Raw genomic sequence first — 24,690 nt, forward strand, 5'->3', positions numbered from 1 at the left:
TGTAGACATAACAGGCCTGGGAGACATTAATGGCCACAGCCATTGAGTACGCACCTACTCTGTCCTGGGCCTGCCTGCTCATCTCTCAGGGTAAGGCTACAGCTCACCTCTTGGCCCCTCTCCTCACTTACTATTTATAAGCTCCCACTGTGACAGTTCCAAACTCACCTTAACCCCATGTCCCCAACCCAGGGCCCAGAGACGGGAATTGTTCCTTTCCAAGCACAGCTCCTGGGAGCTTCATCCAATCCCTGAGAGGGTAACTGGGAGCTACGAATAGAGCCAAATCATTTCTTAATCTCTCTGATGTTTTAATAAGATTGGGGGTGGGGGAGAAGCTCTGATTAGTGTTCTGCCTGGGTTTTTCTACCAGGCTGCTCTGTGAGCAGACGGCAGTTTTCTGGAGCCAGAGCAAGAGTGAGGGGCACTGGTGCCCTCACTGCTGGTGCCCTCACTGCTGGTGCCCCTGCTGCTGGTGCCCTCACTGCTGGTGCCCTCGCTGCTGGTGCCCTCGCTGCTGGTGCCCTCGCTGCTGGTGCCCCTGCTGCTGGTGCCCCTGCTGCTGGTGCCCTCACTGCTGGTGCCCTCACTGCTGGTGCCCCTGCTGCTGGTGCCCTCACTGCTGGTGCCCTCACTGCTGGTGCCCTCACTGCTGGTGCCCCTGCTGCTGGTGCCCTCACTGCTGGTGCCCTCGCTGCTGGTGCCCTCGCTGCTGGTGCCCTCGCTGCTGGTGCCCTCGCTGCTGGTGCCCCTGCTGCTGGTGCCCCTGCTGCTGGTGCCCTCACTGCTGGTGCCCTCACTGCTGGTGCCCCTGCTGCTGGTGCCCCTGCTGCTGGTGCCCCTGCTGCTGGTGCCCTCGCTGCTGGTGCCCTCGCTGCTGGTGCCCTCGCTGCTGGCGTCCTCACTGTAGCACAGCCTCTCAGGATGTGGGAGCTAGAAAGGGTCTCAGAGAGTGGCTGTCTAGTGCGCTTTTCTCATGTGTCCTGAGATGGTGACAGTCCGATGCAGGGACACGTATTTGTGCCCACTCCTCCCCCACCCCCCAGCTCTCAGCATGATGTCTTCCCCCAGAGCAGGCACTTAATAAAGGTGGGCTGAATGGAACAGAATGGACTACATCCCTTCCCAGGCATGCCCGTGCCTCCAGTAGCATCCTGTCTACTCCACCCTGCTCCAATGCATCCTTCCCACTCACCAGCTTCTTCTTGCTAAAGCATAACAACCAACCCCTCAGCCTGGAATCGGGGTCTTCAAGGTTGGGCTCTGTACTGTCCTCCTAACCTCAACTCCCAGAACCCACCTCCAGAGGCTTCTGCTCATGCCCTGCAGCCTCCTCATGAGATTTGAGGCCTTTGTGTTTCAGAACCACAGAACTAGAAGAGATCTTGAAAACCACTGGGGAAACTGAGGCCCAGAGAGTAGGGCTGGCCTGCCCAGAGCCACATAGTGATTTATTGGCAGAGCTGAGAGGAGATATCACATCTCCAAGGTTCTGGCTCCGTGTCCCTGGAAGCATGCATCTCCCCCTCTGACTAAGAAACAGTTACAACCTCCCACCTTTGCAAAACAACTTGCCTCGGGGTTGCAAGCGACTGGGGTGGGTGGGGGGAGCCTCAAACCAGAGGATCAATTTCACTGCTCCTGGAACATTTGACTCTGACACGTGTGCGTTCCAGAACCCGCAGGCCCGGAACAAGGGAGAGGAGGCAGCGGTGGGTGGGCAGGGGCTCCCCAAGCATCAACAACTTCTTCCACGAGGGAAGGCTGTTTCGAATCATAGAATCCAAAAAATGATGAATCATAGTCACCAAATCTTAGAAATAACGGATCTCAGAAATGAAACTTCTCGAAATTCCTCTTCCTTGGGCTTCCATGACATCTGCTCTTTTGGTTCTCCTCCCGGCCCTCAGCTCGCTCCAGCTGTTAGTTCTGCAGCCCTTGGGTGTGGCTGGGGGACCACAGCTCATGCAGGCCTCAGTGCTGCATGCTCAGCACATCCCCCCTGGCCCAGTCCCTCTTCTCCAGTGGATTCAAACCCTGACTCCAGCGATGACCCCACACCCACGTATGCACTCAGCAAACACTTCGCTCCTCCTCTGTGCCAGCTGCTGTTCTAGACTCCAGGATACGGCAGGAAACAGGTTGTCTAAAGATCTAGCCCTCCTGGAGAGTATTTTATTCCAGTGGGGCAGACAGAGAGAGATATAAAGAAGTACATAGGCGTGATAATGTCAGGTAGTAATAAAGGCTATGAGGAGAGAGTGACAGAGGCTGGGAGGCCCCTCTGAAGAGGTGACAGAGCAGAGGGGAAAGTGGAGTGAGAGAGCCACCTCATTCTGCAGGAAGGGCCATTTGGGCAGGGGCACTCCAATGGGACCCTACCGACGTCTGGAAGAATGGCACAGAGACCAAAGTGGGTGGGCGAGGAGGGAGAGCTGGACCAGAGGTCAGAGGCTGACCTGTGTGTGGTGGGGGGATCATGAAGGGTCTGTAAGTCATAGAGAACACAGATTTTTGAAAGGATCCTTCTGGCTGCTGTGCTGAGAAAAGACTGTGGGAAAGCAGAGAGAAAGCAGGGTGACCTTGTTGGACATTGGAGTGAGAGGTGATGGTGGTCTGGGCAATGGAGGAAGTGGGAGAGGGGGACAGAAGGGACAAGGTTTGGGATATTATATTGAAGGTAGAGCTGACAGAATTTTCTGACAAACTGGAGGCAGGATATGAGAGAATGAGACATTAGACCAAGATGGGCAGGACTGAGCAAAGGGCAGATTTATAGGGAAAATCAATAGTTGAGTTTTGGTCTTGGTAATATTGAGATGCCTTTAGACAACTGCATGTAAGAATCTGAAGTGCAGGGGTCAGGTTTCCAGGTTTGTCAGTGTCAGTGAGCAGAAAGTATTCCTCCTCATGGTACTGGGTGAAATCTCTAGGTAAATAAGTGTGGATACAACACTTCCTGCCTGGGTCTCTTTCTGGCTCTGGACCCCCTATGGTTGAGAACCACGCCATAGGAACAAAATTGCAAGTACTTTTGTGATCCTTCATTCATCACACACCTCAAAGGATACAAGAGAACCCAGAGAATGAAGAAAATGGAGGGAGTGGTAGATCAATGTCCCCCATTAATGGATGCCCTTTGCTTTGTAACATTGTGATCCCCTCCCAGCCCCAGTCTGGGCTTGGCCACATGACTTGCTTTGGGCAATAAGATGTTAACCAACTTGACAGAAGCAGAGACTTAGCAAAACATTTGCATGTTTCTATTTCCTCTCTTGTCCCTCTATCTTTATCATAAGAATATGCCTGGGCTAGCTCTCTCTTGGAATCCTATCACCACCATGAAATCAATCCAGGCTGGCCTGCTGGAGAGAATATAACGAGCATGGGTGAGTTATCTTCGCCAAGATTGCCCTCGATCAGCTGCTGTCCAGTTGAGTGACTCGCTGCCTGCAGACACAGAACCTTCCAGCTGAAGTATAGACTCCAAACAGTTTTTTTAAGCCACTAAGTCTTGGGTTGGTTTGTTACACAGCAATTAATAACTGATAGAGAGGGTGAGGAGGGAGAGAGAGAGAGAGGGAGGGAGGGAAGGAAGGAAGAAGAAAGGAAGAGAGAGAGAGAGAGAGAGAGAATTGTATGTTGGGCATCTGTCTTCACAGGGGAGGAAAGGAGTGTCCCTTGGGATTAGAGGACTGCTGGGCTGGTGCCTGACTCATGGTCAAAGGCCCTGGGAAAGGCCTGCACTTCCAGCAAAGATATGTATGTTTCCCATGGGCCCGATGTGGACCCTGCAGAAGGGACCGTGCCTAAGAGGATCACCCAGGGGGGCGAGGTGACCTCAGCAGACATCAAGCCTGAGGAAGGCGTATAAGCAGCAAGATGAAGCAGGGATCACCAAGTCAAGGGAATAATAAGAGACACCAGTGATAGGAGGGGCTCCAAAGAACCCACGAAAGCACCCCTGAAGAAATACAACTTGGGAGTGCCTATCCCAGCTCATTCCTCCACCGGTGAAGGAGGACCTTCTAGCCCACCCTCCCTCCTCTCTCCACTGCTCCAACCCAGTGCTCGCAACAGGGGTGTAAGTGGATCAAGAAAGGGAAAAACCTACCTAATTGTCCCAGTTCAGGTTTCCAAGTTTGAATCAGATGCAAAAGGCTTCATTTTAAATTGGACGAGTCTGGAGTTTTAATATTAGGCTGGACTGGATTTCTTATATCTGAGATTGGCAAGAAAGGGACTAGAAGAAGTCCACAGAGCAAATCTGATGGGGTAACCTACTGAGCCCAATAAACTCCTTCCAATGTGGTGCTTCTCCGGGCTCCTCCCGGCTCTGCTCTCCTCACCCACCCTGTGCTGCGAGACTCCCCCACCATCCGGGGAGACCTGCGTCTCTACCTTGCTGGTTTCCCAGCCACCTTCTCCAGGTCAGAATCTCCTATGAGATTCAGCTGCACTAGCCAACCATCAGCTGACATCTCCCCAGATGTCCTGCTCTGGCACCATCCTCTGGTTTGGTGACCACACTGCCATCCTCTCCAGTGCTCAGACCCGAAACCTTCATGCCATCAGCACCCCTGCCTCTTCTACTCTCCCCTCCATTTTGCCCATCTCCTGCTGATTTTACCTCCTGAGCAGCCCTTCAGTCAGCCCCCTTCCCCAGTGCCCATGGTCACCACCCTGTCCCTATCCCTGTTCCTGTCCCTGTCTCTGTCTTTCTCTCCTACCATGCCCCCCACCCGCTCCATCAGTCAGAGTGAGCCTTCTGAATTGGGTCATGCCATTCTTATGTTAAAAACCCATTTCAGGATAAAACACAATTTTTGGCCTGGTTCACAGTTCTCTTCATGGTCCAGCCCCACCTATCAGACTTCTCCAGCTATTGTCCAATACCCCCCACCCTGCATTCCCCATAGGCCAGTCATGCTGAATGGGCTGATTTCTCCCCACAACACTCCCTCTCAGCTCAGGACCTGTGCACAGCTATTGCCCCCCCCACTCATCCTGTTTTTCACAGCAGCAACTTTGTCTCTTCTGACCCTGTTCTTCGCTCCTATCACAGCCTCCCTCCCATGTTGTCTGTGTCTATCCATGGGTTTTTCTCCTCCAGAACTAGGACAGCTCTGAGTGTCCTAGCATAGGGCCAGCATTGGTGAGGGCGCCAGAGAGGAGAGGGGCTGGTCTGTAGGGAGTCAGGAAGGGGAGTCAGACAGGTGTATATTGCAGGGTCTATAACACTTTTCTGCGAGGAGAGGGTGAAGCAAACAGTTAGCAGAGCCCATGTGGCTCAGGCAGGGGCCATGCAGGGAAAAAGCACCCCCCTTGGAGTCAGACAGGCCTGGGTTGAATCCTGGCTCCATGACCCACCTGCTGGAAAAGTCACATCATCTCTTTGAGCCTCATTCCCTCATTTGTAAAAAGGGGACCAAAAAGGGGACCAAAAAAAGAAGGGTGGTGGTAGGGAGAGACTCATGACTGCTGGCCTTCCACCTGGAAGTCTGGGTGTGCACAAGTGAGCCCAGCCAGTCAGCAAACACTGACGCCTGCTCTGTACCAAGCCATATGCCAGGGCTGGGCTCCCAGAGGAGCAGCCCCTGTCCTGCCCTAGAGGTGCTCTCGGCCTGATGGGGGCAGACAGTGCAGAGGGAGCCCAGAGGGAGCCCAGGGGCTGAAGGAGCAAGAGTGGTTTCTGTGGCTGCCCCTTGTTACCATGAGTAATCAAGAGCGGACCCTGAGCATCCCCTCCCCACAACTATCCTGCTCTCTGGCAGACATGGGGCTGGGCCTGTGGAGCCGCAGCCCCAGCCTGGGTGGGCATAGTGTTCCCAAGCAGGGTGTTGGTGGCAAGGGTTACCGGATGAGGTCCAGCAGGGCGTCGGCTGAGCTCATGATGGGCTTCCCACTCTGCTCCGTCTCCTCCTTCTGGGCCGCCCCGCCCGGGTGGATGATGGAGACCATGATGATGCCCACGATGACTGCCACGAAGGTGGTCCACAGGTAGTATGCCACAGTGAGGATGCCCAGGCGGCTGGAGGTCTTGGCGTCCAGAGAGGCAAGGCCGGATATCAAGCTGGGAGGGCGATGTGGATCAGGGTCTGTGCGCAGGGCAGGCCCTGGGCGTACCCACTCTTGCCACCCTCCTGGCTCTGCCCAGCACCCTCATAGTGCTCCAAGGAACATGCAGGCATAGGAATCCCCCCACCCTCAATAATCCAGTCCTCATGGCTCCTACTAGCCTCTCTTTCTGCTCTGCTTTCTCCTCCATGCCCAGGGTCACTACCCAAGCCCTTTCCCACCTCTAGGCCTTTCCATGTGCTATTTCTTTGTTTGGCGTCCTCTGATCAGCCTCTTCCACATGCCTAAATCCTAACCACTAAGTAAGACCAAGCTCAGTGTCACCTCTTTGGTAAAATCTTTTTGGACTACCCGGGTCTCCCCCAGAGTGAGAAGCCCATTGGAGTTCCCCAGCCCCTGGCCTCCTCTGTCATGACCTGGTTGTCACTGTCTGTTTACCTGTCTCTATTATCACACCAAGGACATGTGAGAAGAGGGACAAATCTGACTTCCCTGTGGGCCCCCAGGGCCCAGCATGACCTCTTGGTGCTGCCACCAAGTAGGTGGTTGCTGCAGGCTTGCTGAATAAACTAAGGAATGAGTGAGTGAATGAACGAGTTAGAGCCCTGGCCTGGGAGTTGGTGACCTGGGCCCTAGTCTTAGCTCTGCCCATTGGCTATATGACCTCAGGCAAGCAAGTCACTCCCCCATTTTTGGGACTCAGGGACCCCATCTATAAAATGGGGCCATGATTAGATTTTCCCTGAGGGGTGCCACCCTGTGGCCATCTTGGGTTAGTGCCCAGGCCCAGACTCTTCTCTTGGGAGGCTGTGTTGAGGGGGCTTGTGGGTCTCTCTCCTCCTGGGCCCTCCCCATCCCTGCCCACCATGACCCAGACTCTGCCCATCAGTGCAGGTCAGCCTGGAACTACTCTTCTATGGCTGTGAGAAGTGAGAGATTAGTTAAGGAAATGCTCGTGCTTTGCTTTGCTGCCAAAATGATTTTTCCCCAAGCCCTTTCATTCTTTCAGATAAAGGAAGTATTTGTCTGGTTTGAATCATGTAAACAAGAACAGATAATCCCTCCTCATCATTAGGCTACATGCAGGCAGCATCCAGCATCAGGTTGAGCACAGCTGGCCTCTCCACAACCCCAGGCTATAGCGGCTGCCAGTGAGCACCTTGCTCGCTGTAGCAAAGGCTTACTCTTTTGTGAAGACAAAAGTCTCCTCCTCCAGGAAGCCTTCCCTGACTACTAGGCAGGGTGAAATCCCTTGTCTGGGTTCCCACAACCCCCATGCTGCCCTCTGTCTCAGGCCCACCTTACTAAGTTGCCGACTGTTTCCTGGAAGTGCCTCTAGGGCTAGACCGAGATCTGATTCAATGCTGGGTCCACAAAGCCAGGCACAGGACCCTGCCAGAGTACAGCAGTTTGCTGAACCAAGGAGTGAATGAATGAATGAGTGAATGAATGAATGAGTCAGTGTTTACAGTCTCTGTTCATCCCTGTTTGCCAAGGCGCCATATGTTAGCAATGGGCTTAGGGTGGGTCTCAGACATAAATCCTAAAGGGCTTACAATGAAGTTGTATGGCCAGGGGAATTGGGGGCCACCCTGTAATCATTATCCATGAAAGAGTTTATCCCCAGACCAGGGCCAGCACATCAGCCCAGGGCCAAACTGTCCCCTGATCACAACAGAATCCCCCTCAGCAAGGTCCAACTACTTCAGGCCCCAGGGCAGCCATGGCTCTGAGAGGAGGACCTGCCCCAGGTCACACACCAGAACTCAGTAATGAAAAAGGAGGTTCCAAGTCCTGCCATTGGCCGGTGGGGGTTCCTTGAAGTCCCAGACTTTGGGGCCAAACTGTTAAAGTGACCTTTCTGAGAACCTAAACCTAGGGTAGTTTGCAGGGAGTATTAGGTCACATGGACACGCATAGGTGGTTGCTGCAGGCTTGCTGAATTTACTAATGAATGAGAGAATAAATGAACGAGTGAATGAATGAGCTCTAGAAAGAAAGTTTAATAGTAGCTGTTTTGGGGTGGTGGAATTGTGCGTAATTTTTGTTTTGTTTTTGACTTCTCCCCACATTCTCTATTATTTCTAGAATGAGCATGTCTTGCTTGTGTGATGGGAAACACACCCCTTGAGCACATAGCAGCCACAGAAACCATCATTTGTCTGGAGCTTAACTGTCCCCAGACACCTGAACATCCCCCTAACTGATCCTTAATGTTAAGTCAGCGCTGCCCTATGAGATTATAATGTGAATCACACTTGTCACTTTAAATTTTCTAGTAGTCAAATTAAAAAAACAAAAAAAACCAAAAAACGAAATTCTATTTTGGTGAAATTAATTTTAATAATACTTAACCTAGTATATCCCAAATATTTTAATGTAAAATCAATATAAAAATGTTTATAAAATGGCTTCAGGCTTTTAAATTTAAATTAATTTTTTAAAAAGTTCAGTTCCTCAGTTGTACTAGACACATTTCCAGGGTTCAATAGTCATTTATGACTACTGGCTACCTTATTGCATGGTGCAGTTTGAGTTACAGATTAGGAAAATAAAGTTCAGTGTGTAGAGGTAACTGGACAGCCCACCCAGCTGGTAAGTTGTAGAGTCAGAACTGAAACAGGGGTTTCTGGTTCAGAAGCCCCTGTGGGGTTTCCCCCCTTTCTCTCTCTGTGGTACAGACTTGGTTGAGCTCCTGTGGAAGAAAAAAGTCTTCTGTTTTTGGCTGACCATGATTTTAATGTGACTCAGTATGTGTAATGACTGTTCAGTTCAACTCTCAGAGTTCATGACCTGCCCCATGGCGACAGCCCTCAGGTTTGTGGTGGCGAGCTCCCCATCTTTGGAAGTATCCAAGTGGAGCCTGAATGGTCACCTGTTGGGATGGTAGATTAAAGCTTCCAGGTTGAGTGGGAGGTTCCATGAGGATGACTTCAAGTGTCCCTTCTGGCTCTGTGATTTATGGTGAGGAAAAAATAGATAATAAGCATGGCTATGTGCCCCTGGGAGTCCCCCACATCCTCGAGGACCCTCAGGAAGAGCCTCAGGAAGCCCAGAGGTCTGGGCTCCCTCCTAAGCCATCTGGTCACCACTTAGAGCCCATGGATTGGGGTTCAAGAGATTGTGGTGATTGGAGAGTAAGCTGGGCTCCAGGGCCCTGCCCATTTCAATCTGGTAATTGCTCCGCTTGCAGGGATGGGGGACGGGAGGCACCAGCTGCCAGGCTCCTCACCGAGGGAGGAAAGGCCTGTTTAGTGACGTGCACCTGGTGCTCACACCAAGTGGATATTGTGACCCCATCTAACCGCTGGAGGTGCCCACTGCTGCCTGCACACTTCCCTCGGAGAGCAGTCAGGCTACTCTGTCAGGGCAGACTGCTGGGGGTGCCTCCCCGTTTGAAGCCCTCAGGAACTGTCCATACTCCTCATGGCCTCAGGTCACTCACCTCCTCCTCGCTGGTGCCGCTCCAGCCACCCCAGTCTCCCCACTGCCCCTTGAACCACCTTTGTACTGGCCGTTACTTCAGCCTGGAACTCTCTGTCTCCCACTCCCCATTCACCTTCTCAAATTTCTACTTGTCCTTTCCAAAGTGCATTTACACATCACTTCCTCCAGGAAGCCTTCCCCTGACAGCCATCTCACCCTCCTCCCCAGGGCACCCTGTGCTTCCCAGTTTGTTCAAGGAACTCTGTCTGTAGGCTCACCCCTGAACCCCCAGGGCCCAGCGCTGGCACACCACAGGCTGGCAGGAACGGGTGCTGAGAAAACCCAGTCCCCTCGCCCCTGCCTCCCCTGCTTTTCTGCCTGCTCCTCTCCTGCTGCTGCTACTCACCTCTCAGGTGAAGCGCCTCCTCCCTACGGAGCCCACCCGCCAGACTGCGCTAGGCAGCCAGTGTGCTCCCTCCTGCACCCCGCACTAACTGGGAGGCCGTGGGCAAGTTCCTGAGCCTCCGAGTGCCCCAGTCTCCAATGGAGGGTAAAATGGGGACAATGATGGCTTCTCGCAAAGGTTAATCTAGGTTTAGAATAGTGTCTGGTACGTAATAAGTCTTCGCTACATTCTAGGCATTAGCATTCACTGTCTGTGACCGCCTGCCCCAGCAGACTGGGGGCCCCTCCAGGGAAGGGCTGAATCTGGCTCAGATATGGGTCCTCAGAGCCCAGGGCCTGCACTAGCCTGCGTGCAGGGTTTGGTGATGTGCGTGACGTTAAGCCAAGTTGAAGTCTAGACTAGATTGTTAAAAGGACAACTTGTGAGCTCGGATGACTGTGAGCACCCACTGTGGGTTTCCTGTAAACAAGTCATCTGGACCAGCTTTGGTTTCCTTGCCAGGTTTAGGGGAATGCCTCTGGCACTGTGTGTCTATGTGACATTGAGGTAGTTGGCACCAGAACTTTTGGGAGCACGTGGGAACTTTTGGGAATGACTATCGTAGGCAGTACCCTCTTCTGAGTGAAGATTCCCTGAGTCTCTGGAGGTGTACCTCTAGGCTCTGCCCTCAGCTCTCTCCTTCCTGGTCACTTTCTATCAATGGATTGGCCAAGGCCACTGACAAGCATGTGGATTGGATTTATAGAGGACAGGAAGCTGGGAGGAACAGTTAATGCGTTGGATGAAGGAGTTGGGACGAAGCAGACCCCAGCAAACTGGGACCATGGGCCAATTCTGACATGATGAAACTGAACACAGACACGTGTTGAGCCATATTTGGCTTCAATAGCTCGAAGAGTACAAACTGGGGGGTGGAAGAGGGAGGGGAAGGCTGACCCTCAGCAGCAGCATGGAGGAAGGGGCCCCTGGAGGTTTGTTTGTTTCCACCTTGGTGAGTGGCCTGGGGAATGGGGCTGCAGAACTGGCTGTGAGGCCAGGAGCCTGGGGAACTGGCTGTGAGAACATGGAGTTGCCCTGACGTTGAGACCCACTGGGAAAGGGACAGGGGAGGGAGGTGTGTGTCCCACAGAGGGCAGCTGGGGTAAGTGGCAGGTGACAGCGATGCAGGCCTGGGGGAGACAGGGCTGTGGAGCCTGGGGCAGAGCAGACCTGGGGGAAGCTGGGATTGATGGGAAAAACCATAGGGAGGCAGATCTCAGCTTAGCACCTGAACTAACTTGCTAACAGAGCTGTCCCACCCTGAAAGGGACCACCTTGAGAAGCCATGTAGACCCAGTCACTGAAGTGTGCAAGAAACTTGCTTAAGTCACACAGTGAGTAAGTAGGTTTGAACCTGGCCTACTAGCGTGACAACATCCATGTTCACAACATCCTGGCACGGGGTGTTAGAGACAGGAAGGAGCGCCGAGTCCCACGGCCAAGTCCGTGGGCTCTGGCCTCGGCTGACCTCGTTGGGGAAGCTCTCCCCAGCTGGCCTCTGGGATGCAGCTGCGGGGAAGCCACCTGACAGGCAACCAGAGGAGGCATCTGGGGTCCCCGGAGGCCCCTCAGCTCTTACAAGCGTTATGGCTTACTTCTTTCCCCTGAAGATGACAGGCCCAGCAGCTGGCAGCAAGTGCCACGTTATGCAGAATTACACTTTCCAGATGGATTCTGCCACATTCCCACCCTCAAGCCAGTTCCTTCTGAGACCTGAGGCAGGATGTCCAGATTCCCACTTTGCTAAAGTCTGGGTTATCTGGTCCCAGCGTCCCCACGTCAAAGGCAGATGTTCCTCTACTGCCTCTGTTTGCACACCTCTGTGGATAGAGAGCTCCATAGCTAAGCTTATTAGAAAATCCTTCCTGGTGCCAGAATGAAATCTACCTCTAGGGAAGAGAATTCCCCACACTGGGCCCAGCCCTGCCCTCTGGAGCCACACAGACTCAACCTCTTTGGTTTCACTTTAGGTTCCATGGGAGGAAGGTGGGTGAGTGACTGGCTCAGAGTGCAGGGGGTGGGGAGGGAGAGAGAGGAATAGGGGGCAGTGTACAGACAGACATGGGCCTGGCAAGACACTGCTGCCCTGGCATCCCCAACTAATCTCTGAAGGTCCCTCCTCCCCTGGCCCCTGGGCACTAGGATGGTGCTTGACTGGGGCTTACAAATAATAAGCTTGAACGAATCAAAAGCAAAGTCTGGAGGAACCACAGCTGCCGCCATCAGAGCTCAGAACAGTCTGACCATCGACCATTCTCAACCACTTTCCACCAGGAAGGCAGTGTTCCCGAATGTAGCTCCCAGCTCCATGTGAGCTGAACCCCTGCCCCTTTCTTTCCCTGAGGCAAAGAATGTCAGGTGTGCGGGAGCCGATGTCCATTACTTTGCTCTACAATTGCAGACTATTGCCTCTACTATTAGGAACAGCTTTCTTGGAGTGCCTGTCATGGCTGGTTATGATGAGTGCCAACAAGCCTCAGTTAGGAGCCCAGCTCTTTTGGGAAGGAAAGACCTCACTCGGAGCTCTGGGAACACAGGTCCCCTTTCTCCTCCATCACCAGCTGGGCTCCTGGTGCCTACTACCCCAAGGCTATGGCTGGGCCGACCCAAGCGAGGCTCTCCCCAGGTCAAATGAGACCCTCTCCAGTGCAGGGTCTTGCAGTTCTCCATGGAGAAGAGTACAGGAGCTTTTACAAAACCTCATGTGCCTCCCCAGACTCAGATGTTTCCAGGCCACCCCAAGTTGAACATTTGCTCAGAGTGCTGTGGGGCTCCAGACTGAATGAGGTGGCTTGTGGTCCAGGAGCTCAGTCCAGCACTGGGTTAAGAGACCTGCAGCTGGACAACACGAAACCCTGGGTCGTGGCTGGGACTGAGAGAGGCCAGGGGCAGGGTGTAGCCCAGCCTGGGAATCAGGGTAGGCTTCCCAGAGGAGGTGACTGCTGAATGGATCCTTAAAGGATGAGTAGGAACTCTCTACCTGGAAGGGGGAAAGAGCCTGGGAGTCTGTGATGGGTAATAAAACCTGGGAGTTTTTCAGAGTCACCAGGCTAATGGACTGACCCCACCCGCAGCCCACAGCTGGGCCATGTTTCCCCTCTTGATGAGTAAGGCAGTCAGCTGACTGGGCAAGAGGGCCAAAGACAGATCCCAGTGCTCCCCTCAGAGAGGTCAGCAGAGTTCTGCTAAGAACAGATGTCCATGGCTTGAGGGGCAGAGTCCAGAAGCACAGGCTGCCCACCCTCCTGCCTCTTTCCCGCTCACTGTTGGTCCTGGACAGCCTGGGGCAGCTGTCCCCTGCACACTGGCTCCCAAAACAGACTTTGACGGCTGCTTGGCCCAGGACCATCTCCAATAAGTGAGGATGTGGGTGTTTGGGAGTTTTCTGCCAAACTAGAGTTCCTCAGGAAGGGGGAGAAGGGAGTGTTGGGTTTCTTTGGCCAAACATGATTTCCTGATTCTAAGAAAAATCAGTTTAACATTCTTACAAGAAATACAAAGGAAAACAATACATACACAGGAACACATATGCACACATATACACACATACTATACACACATTTAAAGACACACCATGCTTTTACACACAAACCCACATACGCACTTGGATCTCTTTGTTAAGAGATGGAGCTTACAAAACATTCTGCCATGATCAGCCTCAGTGAATCACAAACACATGGATCCAGTTTTCCTTGAATGATGCCTGGTTTAAGAAAGTAAAGAATGAGGGGAGAGGAGGGTTTGGCAAAAAGCAAGCAGAGAATTGGAGGCCCTCACTGGATCCAGATGCTGCTTTGACCCACCCCTGGTTCCCTGTGTCACTCTGGTCTGGGGATGTGTGAAAACAAGGCTCAGTTGACTTCCCAGGGTTAGAAGCAAACTCCAGCTTCAGTGGGGCTATAACAGGTCACACACACCATACACAAGAGCACCTGCTGGGAACTGGTTTGTAAATTTGTAGATGGTTTTGTGTCTGTTTTATGGCCGAGGTTAAGGGTGTGATAAATAACAGAACTTGAGGTAGATCTAGAGTTCTGGGGCATAGTGATGCCCTAACAGCACATCCAGCAGCATCCTAGGTGTCTAGTGACGACAAAAGGACTTTGAAAACTCTGCTCCAGCCTTGAGTGAAAGTACCACAGAATTATGAAGATGAGGGTGCAGCATAACCATTCTTATGATATCATGTTAAAGTGAAAACGACAAAGAAACAGATAGGCTTATTTTTGCAGAAGGAACAGTAAGTATCCTCCAAGAACTTAAAGGAACAGAAAGTTGCCAATACTCTTTGGGTTAAACTATAAATTAAAAGCAAAAGGGATCAGAGTGCTGACATGTGGTATTACTGGGAGAAGATGGGAAAGGAGGCTCCCAGCCCAAAGACCTGACTTTTCTAATGAAATAAGGTATAATCAGCCTGGGACCAGTCAGCAGTGGAGCCCAGAGAAGACAGCTGAGAGTGGCAAACCATTCAGCACCCATCCAAGCACCACCTATGGGAGAGGGACCCTTGTGCAAGGACATGACAATGCTATTGCAGGTCCAACCATCAGACTATTAGTTCCTATGCCAATGTAATGAAAGGCAGAATTTTCTAAATTTGTCTGAGGCTTCTATGTTTATAGGTAGAGAAATTAAGTCTCCTTGCAGTTGATTTTGTTTTAGAAGAATTTTACAAATGGCAAATGTAAGGTAAGAAGGCGCACATCATCCAGGGAAACAGAGAGACCTTAGTGGTTTGATGGAAGTGCCCCTCCTGGAGACCTTAAGATCTGCAGAGTTATGGAAAGGTGCACCAATTTGCAAGAGAGGTTCAGGGGCCTTATGAGAGTAAAGAGACTAAGAACCCCACCCTTGCACCCTATGATTTGAAGTTAGGGTCCAGGTATACTTAGGGTGCTGATGACCAAGGTCTGTTGACACTAACAGCCCTTAGGGCTAACCTACCAGGAGGAAGAAGGGACTCAGGGTTCAACTCCAGGGAACTAAGCTCAGGGCATGACTAAGGGTGCTTTGGTGAACAGTGACTGAGAACTTTGGTGGGATCTAGGAGCCAGGGCAGGGCACCCCTGTGGCTTGAGCAGGAATATGCACCTAAAGGGGATAGTGTACAGGCTTGAACCAGACCATGCAGGGCCTGTGTTCAGCAGCGACACCATGTGGAAGGAGCCTGAGCTACAGGGTTAGTGGCAAGGTGTTCCCATTCTATTCACTTGGCTTGAAGCTTTCACTGAATGAAATAAGCTGACCTTGGCCTGTGGAGTGCAGGCTTAAGAGGAAGACACTGGGATTCCTGCTTGTACAGAGAAGTAGGATCATATTCAGCATGTTCAATTCTCAAGTCAGTACATCAGGCAAAAACCAAGTATAATTAAATTTCCCCATGAAGATCCCTTAAGTTGCCCGTAAAGTTTAGGAAGTGTAGTTTCATATAAGTCATTCAAGCCACTTTCCTCCCAGTTTTAGAATGGGTTGGTGTTACTTTAGGTGAACACCAGCCGAAGCAGTTAGCATACAATTAGAGGCCATTATGTGGAAAAAAAAAAAACACACAAAAAACCGAACAGCCCTCTTTTGCAGCCTAGAATCACAATGATCTGCAGGGAAATACACTTTGAGAGGTATGTAGGAACTGGCGCTGGCTTGGGGCAGAGCAGACTCACCTCCCATGGTACGCTCACTGGGGGGCATAGCTCTGAATGGAAGAGCTCCTGACTCCTTTAAATTAATTTTCTCTTTTTTCACAGCATACCTACTTGAAGTCACTTAAGTTAAATGCACATATGGTGGTACTCTACCAGGTGGGACCCTCAGAAATTAACTGAAAATGGCAAACCTGGAGTCACATTGGTTGTACAATTAAATAAGTTTTCCTGCCAGCAAACAAATTTAAGCAGTGGGTTCCCTGAGTGGTGATCTCACAGGGAGAAATGCTCTGGCCGGAGGCTGTGTGCATCTGGCCTCTTAGCCATTTATTTATTCCTGTGAATGAATAAATTGGCATTTGGTTCATTTGGTCTCCTCTTGTCAGCATCAGAGGACAGGGCTAACCAGCTCAGGGGCTCAGACAAGGTAGAGCTTCAGAATCAGTCAGCCGAGGGCCATACCTTGGCCTCGTGTGTTCGCTGCTAAGAATGGTAAAAACAAACAGGAAAAAAGGTAATAGTGGCAGAGTCACGGTGGACTTTTCAGAGGAAGTGACAAGCTGCGGTGCTAAGTAAAAGCACAAAAAAGGAGGAGGAGGTCCCCTAAAGGCACTGGCTGCTGAGAGCAGAAGCAGAGGGAGAAGGCTTCCTGCAGTATCTCATCTGGGCCTTGGAGAAGCCCGGCGACGCTTTAATAAATTAGGAAAGCGTGTGACATCCATAACAAATCAGGAGCCATGCTGGGTGTTTTGAGTACATTATCCTATTTCATTCTCAGAAAAACCAGCGAGGGAGGGGGCTGCTCTTCCCATTTTACAGATCCAGTCACTGTGGTCAGATGCTAAGAGCCGGAGTTAAGTTTATACATCTAGTGAGTGAACCCAAACTCCTGTTCCTCCCCTGGAGCCTCTGGCAGATTCTCGGCCACACCCACCTGTGCCATCTGCTCACCGCCCTCATTGTGACTTATGGGGACACAGCTGGCGGGGCGTAGGCTACTCTCAGCCGGGCTGCTCTGTGCCTGTCTGAGGCGGGGCTCAGGCCAGGTGCTGGTTTGCAGTAGATTGTAGAGAAAAGAGGCCCAAAAGCTGGGATGTGCCGGATTGTGGGAGGAATGACTGAATTGGGCTCCAGCTGAGGCCAGCTGGCCCCTCCTCCCTTCCCCTGGGCCTTCTTTCTCTGGAACAAACTGTCTCTGTGACTGTCTCCCTGCTGGATGATGAGACCCTCCAAGGCAGGCACAGGGTCTTTCCATCCCTGGCATCAGCCTCCACCATCACTGCCCATACCTATTTACATCTCTTCATCTCTCTTTGCTTAACTATTAGGTTTCTGTCTCCGGCAAAAATCTGTTACACTAACCACCAGGTAGAGGTTAGTGTAAATGACAAAAGGGAAAATGAACCTGAACCCTCCAGTGTCTCAGATAAAAACAGTGATGCTCATGGAGGGGTCGTGGTGACTGGTCCTACCCCTTGTCAGGGCCACTTCTTTTTTAGAGCCATGAGTGGCTAGTCCAGGTAGGAATACTGATTTATTTCTATGTCACTACTCTACAAAAACAGGTGTCAGTACCCCATAATGTGATATGCCAACTGAGATTGCAAATTCATTTAACTAACAATACTGAGTACACCCAGCGTTACAAGCAGCATCGACCTGGAGACAGGTCATCATTGATATTTATCAATAAATGAAGATCTGGGAGGATTTCACGGACAAACTTGAGCTAGATCTTGAACATTGAGTGGGACTTAACTAATTAAGAGAAGAGGGCATTCGTAGAAGGGGAAACAGCATGGGCAAAAGTGAGGAGGTAGAAAATTTTATAGCATGCTTAGGGACTAATGAGGTGACCAGCCTGCTTCTAGGGGCTTGGCACAGGGAAGGGGTGGCAGGTTCTCCTGGAAAAGAGGGTAGAGCATTTAGAGTCACGAATGTCAGGATTTGGGGCCCAGACTTGTAGGTTATTGGAACTAGAAGCAAATATATGTCCTTACACTACCTTGGAGCAATTACACTGCAGAAAACCCTTGTCTCCTGGGGTTACAGCTTGGAGCCCCTGGGGACTGAAGAGCCCCAGCCTTCACGCCAGGCTCTCTAGCTCCAGGCAGAAGACCTGATCCCCACATCAGGGTTTTGTTTTATTCTAAACCATTAGAACACTTGTGGAAATTTTAAAACAAACACCTGCTTGGGCCCCTTGGCAGTCGTTCAGTAAGTCCGGCATGAGGCCTAACATCTGAATTTTCAAAGCAGCTTTGGTGATTTTGCTCAGCCCTGAGTGATAATCCTGACACCAGAGTGGTTGCTCCTTGAGGACCAGGATGCCCAGCCCTGGGATGGCTGGAGCAGGAGCGCAGGAAACTGTGGGCAATGAGTGGATGGATTATAGACCATTTGAAGGTAAAAGAAGCAGGGTTCAGGGTCAGGGATTGCGGCTCAGAAATGTGTAATTTTTCCCCTAGGAAGATCTAACTCTCCCTTAGTAGGAAAATTTTAAAGCACTGCCTTTTTTCAATGACACGGTTGCTCTGCACCAGCCCAAACTGTATAATAAACAAACGAAATGTATGAGCACACACTGGCTTTTCTCAAGTTAATACCACATTCCATTTCCAGCCAAGAGAATGCACTTGGGTCTGGTGAACGGCTCAGGTTCCAGCAGCCGTTGCCACAGCCTCCTGCCCATAAAGGCCCCACAGTCACATGGCTCCCAGGCCCTCAGGTGAAGTCCAGCCACCCACAGCAGGAGCAGGGAACTGACAGAACCTGTTCAGAATCCTCTCCCCTCCCTGCCCCAGACCTCCCTCACCTGGAGACCACCAGCGGTAGGATCAGCATCTTCAACATCCTCATCAAGAGCTCTCCAGGAAACTGGAAGTAACTAATTTCCTGAAAACACATCAAAAGCTGAGGTTATAGCAGGTGGTGCAGACTTCACAGTTGCTCAGTTCTTTATAGTCCTCAAAGCACTGTTTCATGCACACTCTCCTGTCTAGCATGGGGACAACAGAGTCCATGGAGAAAGCACAAGCTTTAGGAACCAAACAGACTTGGGTCCTCATATTGTCTCCCAGCCCCTCATAACTAGCTGTGTGGCCTTAGGGTAATAACTACTTCACAGGGTCATTGGGAGGCTTAAATGGGAGGATGCACATGAAGCATTGGGCAGGGTGCCTGGATGAGAGTAAATGTTCAGTAATCACAGTAAATAGCATTCCTCCCCTGCCTCTGCCCCATTCACTGCCTAGTGGTATAAATCTGTCTCACGTAGCAGATGGTAAGAGGCATGAAGGCAGGGCTGCATACTGTTCACTCATTCATTCGACACCGACTATGCCAGGCATCACACTGGGTACCCAAAAAGAATCAGACACAGTTTTTGCCCTGAAGTTCTTAGTCTAGTTTATGAGGAGACTGACTCATAAACAGACCATGGTATTATTGAGTCAGTTTCTCCTGTGCTGGGTTCATTGCCCCCACCTCCAGTCCCCCTCACAGCAGCTCTCACATTTAAAATGCTGAAAGAGAATTGGAGTGGTTGGTGAAACACCGCTCAGTATAAAGAACCCCTACTGGACAGAGTTCTTGTGTTGGGCTTCCTCATGGGCTGCTGGTTACAGCCCATCCACTGGGCTTGGATTAGGCGCTAAATTCTTGCCAGTCAGCTGTCCCCAGATCACATGACCAGACTCTGACAGCTGAATCGGAAGGGACTCCTAAGCCCAGTAAAATTTGAATTTCAGATAAACAACAAATATTTCTTCTTTACTAAACAGTTTACTGAAATTGTTTTGTTGTTTATCTGAAATTCAAATGTAGCCAGGTATGCTGTTTTAAATTTTAATTTAGTTCAGTTTTGCTGTTTCTGCCAACCCTAGTTTGAGGCCACTTTCATCAGAGGGTAAGGTTGTGGTAACGGCTGGTACATGGACTTTCAAACACCATCCAAGTTAAAGTTTTCTACTTGCAACTACTTTTTTTAACCCAAAGCCAAACATAACACTTGGTTAATGGTCTGATGATTTGAAAAGCTCCAAATCATAGAATTTTAGTGCTGAGAAGGGTTTTTAAAAGATTTTTTAGTCCAACTGATTCATTTTGTAGATGGGAAGCTGAGCCAGGAGAGGGAGGAGACTTGCCCCACAGAGTGAGTTAGCAACAGCGAGGACTGGCAATCAGGTCTCCTAGTCTCATTCTGCTACCATTTCCAATGCACCAGAAATTCTACTTTAAAAAATTTAACTAGCATGGCTATGTATCTTTAATTAATTTTAACCCATTTGTATATTCTTTAACTGAAATAGCACTATAATGATAAAAAGAAAGCCCTTTCCTCACCCATCTCTATCCCAACCCCAACTCCCCATCCTCAGCTCCTTCAACTGTTTTCTTTAGTATTGTTATTTCTAAATAATATGATTATAATACTATTTCTAGATATATTTTTTTGACATCTATTAAATTCCCTTTTTGACATCTGCGATGACAGATGAAGACTTAGTTCCTATTCCCTTTTTCCTCTTACCATTTCACCATTATATCAATTTTTGGTTAAATTAACAGTCAAGGTTTATGATATTTTGATTATAAAATACTGTACACTGTTGAGCCAAGTAATATGCCACAACCTTTCTTGTATAACCTAACTTTCCTGCAGTTACTGATTTGACTGATTTTTCATTTGTCTTGTTTTCTGTGCACCACTCACTAATTTCTTCCAAATGTTTTAACATCTCTTTCAAAAGGCCTAACAAGCCCTGGCTGGTGTGGCTCAGTTAGCTGGAGCATCATCCTGTGCCCCAAAAGGTGGCAAGTTTGATTCCCACTCAGGGCACATACCCAGGTTACGGGTTTGATCCCCAGTCAAGGCATGCTGGAGGCAATTGATTGATAATTCTCTCTCACATCAATGTTTCTCTCTCTGTCTCCCCTCCCTTCCTCTCTCTAAAATATCAATATAAAAATATCCTTTGGTGAGGATTAAAAATAAAATTCCATTACTATAATTTTGGTAGAATTCCAGAAAGGAAAGGAAAATGGGTGCAATTGTAAATTCACCATGGTTTAACTGGAACTCTCAAAATGATCTATATTTTTTAAGTGAGATGTTCATTTCAAAAAAAAATTACAAATCTTGTGATTTTGTAAGTTCTTTTCTCAATTAGGACCTTCTACCATTTTGAAAATTGTTTATGATTTTTGCCTGTTTCATAAGCTTACAAAAATAAGGGTTTGATTTCTGAGTAACAGGCAGAGATCAAACAAACAACTCCTGGATTTCAAAGTAAGATGCTGAAAAAGCCAATTCCTGCCAAATAATTGTTCTAAGACTCCACATCTTTCCTTCAGTTTATCTGGCAGGTTAATTCAGACTGGAATATATTTGCATTTCCAAACAGATGGGGAAGGCAACTTTGGCAAAGGAGGCCCCGGATGAGTTTGGCTTTTAATAATAAGCATTCCAACTTGTTTTCACAAAATAATCTTCCTGTAGGCAATATATTTTTGTTGTTGAGGAAAATTAAAGAAAGTAGATAGCAGATGGTTTGTGCCATTGCCAGTTTAATTCATCAAATAGTTGATGGTTCTTTCTGTAATAAGCACCGAGCTAGGCTCATATTTTGGTTCAAGAAAGCCCATGAGATACTCAGCAAGTTGAAGTCTGATGGGAGAAATAGACTCCTACACAAACGGCTCTGAAGCAGGACAGCCAGCAGCTGCATTACAGTGGAGGGGTGAGCATGGGGTGAGTGTGGGAGGACAGTATCATTTCAGGTATGGGCAAGTATGGGAGAATGCTTATAAGATATGGAGTAGGAGATGGTCTTGATGTAGGTAGGACTTGGACAGGTGGGTAGGGGAGAGAGGAGAGAAGTAACACTATATGCCAGGCGCTGATGGATACTTGTTTACTCCTCAACAATTCTAGTGAACATATAGTGCCCCCACTCCATTTTACCGATAAGGAAACTGAGGCCCAAAAAGGAGATAGGATTTTGCCTAGGGCCTCAGAGCCACTTACTAGTAGAGTGAAAGTTCTGGTTCCTCTAGCTCCAGAGTCCATGCTTCTCCCTAAAGGACAGTGTTACTACAGGAATAGTGACTCAGTTCCCAGGGAGGGGGTATCTTCCTTTTAATGGAAGACAAAATTTGATGGCTTGAGATCTAGTTGTAGAATTCACATTAGATATCCGTGAACTACAGGGATAAGAATTTTATGAAACTGGGAATTTTGCAGGAACCCACTGGCAAAGCTCCTTAACGAAACTTCAGACAGGCTCCTACTCTGAGCCTTCATTTTGATTAGGTCTCATCCTTGGGCACTGCCTTCAGCCTGTCTAGCACAGTTGTAGCAAAATCCTGCTAAGTCAGTTTAGTGAGAATCCCCGCTCTGCCTTCAACAGGAATCCTGTAAGTTTTCTCCCCATGGACCCCTCACTATGCTCATTGGCCATAGACCCCCAGCTGTCGTTATTGTATTCGGATTTGAGCCCGATCTCTCTCCCCTATTGCCACAGTCTTGACACTTGTCATCTGAATAAAGTCTTCCTTACCATTTTAACAAAGGTCAGAATAATGTCTTTAGCACCATGTGAGTGCCCCTCCTTCCCTGTAGGAGGTGGGTACTAAGAGGGGCCCTTTCCCAGGCAAGGCATCTTCACCCTTGCAGTTCTATAGGCCAGGACCCTGGCGGCCTGCCTTGTCTCCCTGTCTCCCTGTCCCACATCCAGTTAGCCACCATATCCTGAAGGTTCCTCTTTTGGAAACAGTTCTCATATCTGTCCCACTCATCCCCACTGCCATGCCTCACCCCTGCAGCTGCCTCCTCACTAGGCCCCTGCCTGTCCCACCACCGCCTCACCCTGCATTCAGCACCAGACAGATCCTCCAAGCTCAGATCTGACCCCACCATGCCCCTGCTCAAAGTTTCTCATTGTTGCTCCAAGGCCATGCTTGGTGATGGGATCTAGAGGCCTCACAGCTTATTCCACACCCTCCCAAATCTTTCATGCCTCTGTGCCTCGTTCCTGCTATTACCTCTGCCTAGGATACCCTTTCTAGGGTTCTGTTTATAGGAGCTGCTTTAGGAGGTGTTCTCTGACACCTGCTTCGAACCCTTACAGGACCCCATTCTTCCCGCTCCCACAGCTCTTAGCCCGTGGTTATACTAATGAAGCATCCTTGCCTCTCAATTGCCTGGTGATGCCAGTTTGTAACCACTTGCTCAGCCATTTTATTGGATGTCACTCTAGTCCTGCAATGTATTTTTCACACTCATGTTACAGATGAGAACACTGGGATCCAGAGAGGCAAAATGACTCACCCACTGTGTTGTCTTCAGTGAGCCATGGAGAGGGAATGTGACCCTCAGATCTCTCAGGCCCATACACACCTCCTAAAGGGGGACCCCGTGGTGCCCGGGTGGCTGACCTGTGGTGAGAGGTGCTGGGTCCTCAGGAAGAAGCCAAGGAGGCAGCCCACGGTGACAGATAGCACGGACAGGATGAGCAGTCCGTTCCGCTTACAAACGTCCCTCCCTCGTGCCAGGATGGCACCCGGCACCATGGTGAGCCCGGCCTGCTGGCACTGGGCACAGCACTATTCCATGCACGTGATGCCAGTTGGGGGCACAGGGTCCTGGCTGGGGGCTTTGGCTCCTCAGCAGGCAGGTGGTCAGGGTTGCTAAGCACCAGTTGCCAGCCACAGGGCCATGGCCTGAGCGGCTGCCCCAGAGGGAAGCCACAATCCTATTACCAGCTGCATCATTAGGAGCTGGGAGCAGATTAGGGCCTGGGAAATTAGAGCAGGCCACGTGGTCTGGGGGCTTGGACGGCAAATCCAAGTGCTCTTCTTAAACAGGGGAGGGGACCAGGGACTGGTGGAGGAAGGAGAGGAACATTTGCTTGGTGTCTTTGATTTTTACCCCCACTCCATGCCAGAAATAATTGAAAGCAAGGCAATAAGATACTAGCTAATTGACAGTTAATTGAGAACATTAATTAAGCATTTATTGTGCACCAGGTGTTGTTCTAAAAGCACATTACTTGTATGAGCACATTTAATCTTAACACCAATCCCGAGAAGTAAGTATAATACGAATCATTTTACAGATGAAGAAACTGAGGCCAAGAGAGGTTGAGTCATGAGCATGTGCTGTGTGCCAGACCTGCCTTTGTTGTCTTACCTGTGTGAGTCACAGGGAATCATCCCGACAGCTTAGGATCCTACCTTCATTTTACTGGAAGGGAGATTGAGACCCCAGGAGCCAGATCCCTGGGCAAGTAGCAGAGCAGAATTCAGGCCTAGGTTGGTTTGGCTTCCACCACATGAACAGGCAGGTGGGTTCAAAGGTGCTTAGCCTTTGCACTGTAGGGAATGCAGGCTTTGAATCCATCGGACCTGAGTGTAAACTGGTTCTGCCACTCACTGTGATGTGTTTCCTTCAGGGCGGCTTTAAGCCTAAAAGTAAGGCCTCTGTAGGTTCTCAGGGCCTATTATTTTTATTTTTTTAAAGAATAGTTTATTGCTTTTTAGAGAGAGAGGGAGAGAGAGAGAGAAACATCGGTGTAAGGGCATAACTTCGATCAGCTGCCTCCTGCACTCCCCCTACCTGGGATCAAGCCCACAACCCGGGCATGTGCCCTTGACCTCAAATCGAACCAGCAACCTCCTGGTGCATGGGAAGACACCCAACCAACTGAGCCACGTCGGCCAAGGACCTATTATTTATAAAGATGACAGAGCCCAAGGGACCTACATTCAAGTCCCAGCTTTGCCACTGACTAGCTGTGTGTCCCCGGACAAGCCATTGACGCCCACTGTGCCCATCCATAAAACAGACATAGTAATACAGCACCTACTTTATTAGGGCTGGTGCAGCGGCCCCTCCTGAGGATACCTGTGAAAGCAATGGTGAACTGCAACATGCTGAACAGGGATTATCAGCTACATTTAGCATTTGGAGAGAAAGGTTTTCTTTTTGCTGTTTCTTATGGCCTGGCCTGCCCTTTAAAGCCGGAGGGAATGAACTCTGTCTGTTTCACCCAGAATCTACAATCTCATTAGGGGCAGTCTGTAGTAGGGGCAGGG

The 24,690-nt window shown here is 50.0% G+C and overlaps 1 protein-coding gene across 2 annotated transcripts in view; it reads right to left on the reverse strand.

Annotated features, from left to right (window-relative positions):
- Window positions 1-23,208, reverse strand: part of SLC1A7 (solute carrier family 1 member 7) — a 37,861-nt gene extending 14,653 nt beyond the window's left edge. The window contains exons 1-3 of one of the 2 annotated variants that reach the window (XM_016210878.2): window positions 23,032-23,208; window positions 18,410-18,489; window positions 5,858-6,073 (exon numbers count right to left, since the gene is read on the reverse strand). In XM_016210878.2, the coding sequence (XP_016066364.1) occupies window positions 5,858-6,073; window positions 18,410-18,489; window positions 23,032-23,166 (431 nt within the window). In that variant the 5' untranslated portion in view covers window positions 23,167-23,208. The remainder of the gene's footprint in view (window positions 1-5,857; window positions 6,074-18,409; window positions 18,490-23,031) is intronic. The other variant, XM_087820000.1, reaches the window with a different exon arrangement.
- Between the last annotated feature and the right edge of the window lie 1,482 nt (window positions 23,209-24,690).

This window comes from Miniopterus natalensis, chromosome 9 (genome assembly GCF_054644295.1).
Source record: "Miniopterus natalensis isolate mMinNat1 chromosome 9, mMinNat1.hap1, whole genome shotgun sequence".
NCBI lineage: Eukaryota > Metazoa > Chordata > Mammalia > Chiroptera > Miniopteridae > Miniopterus > Miniopterus natalensis.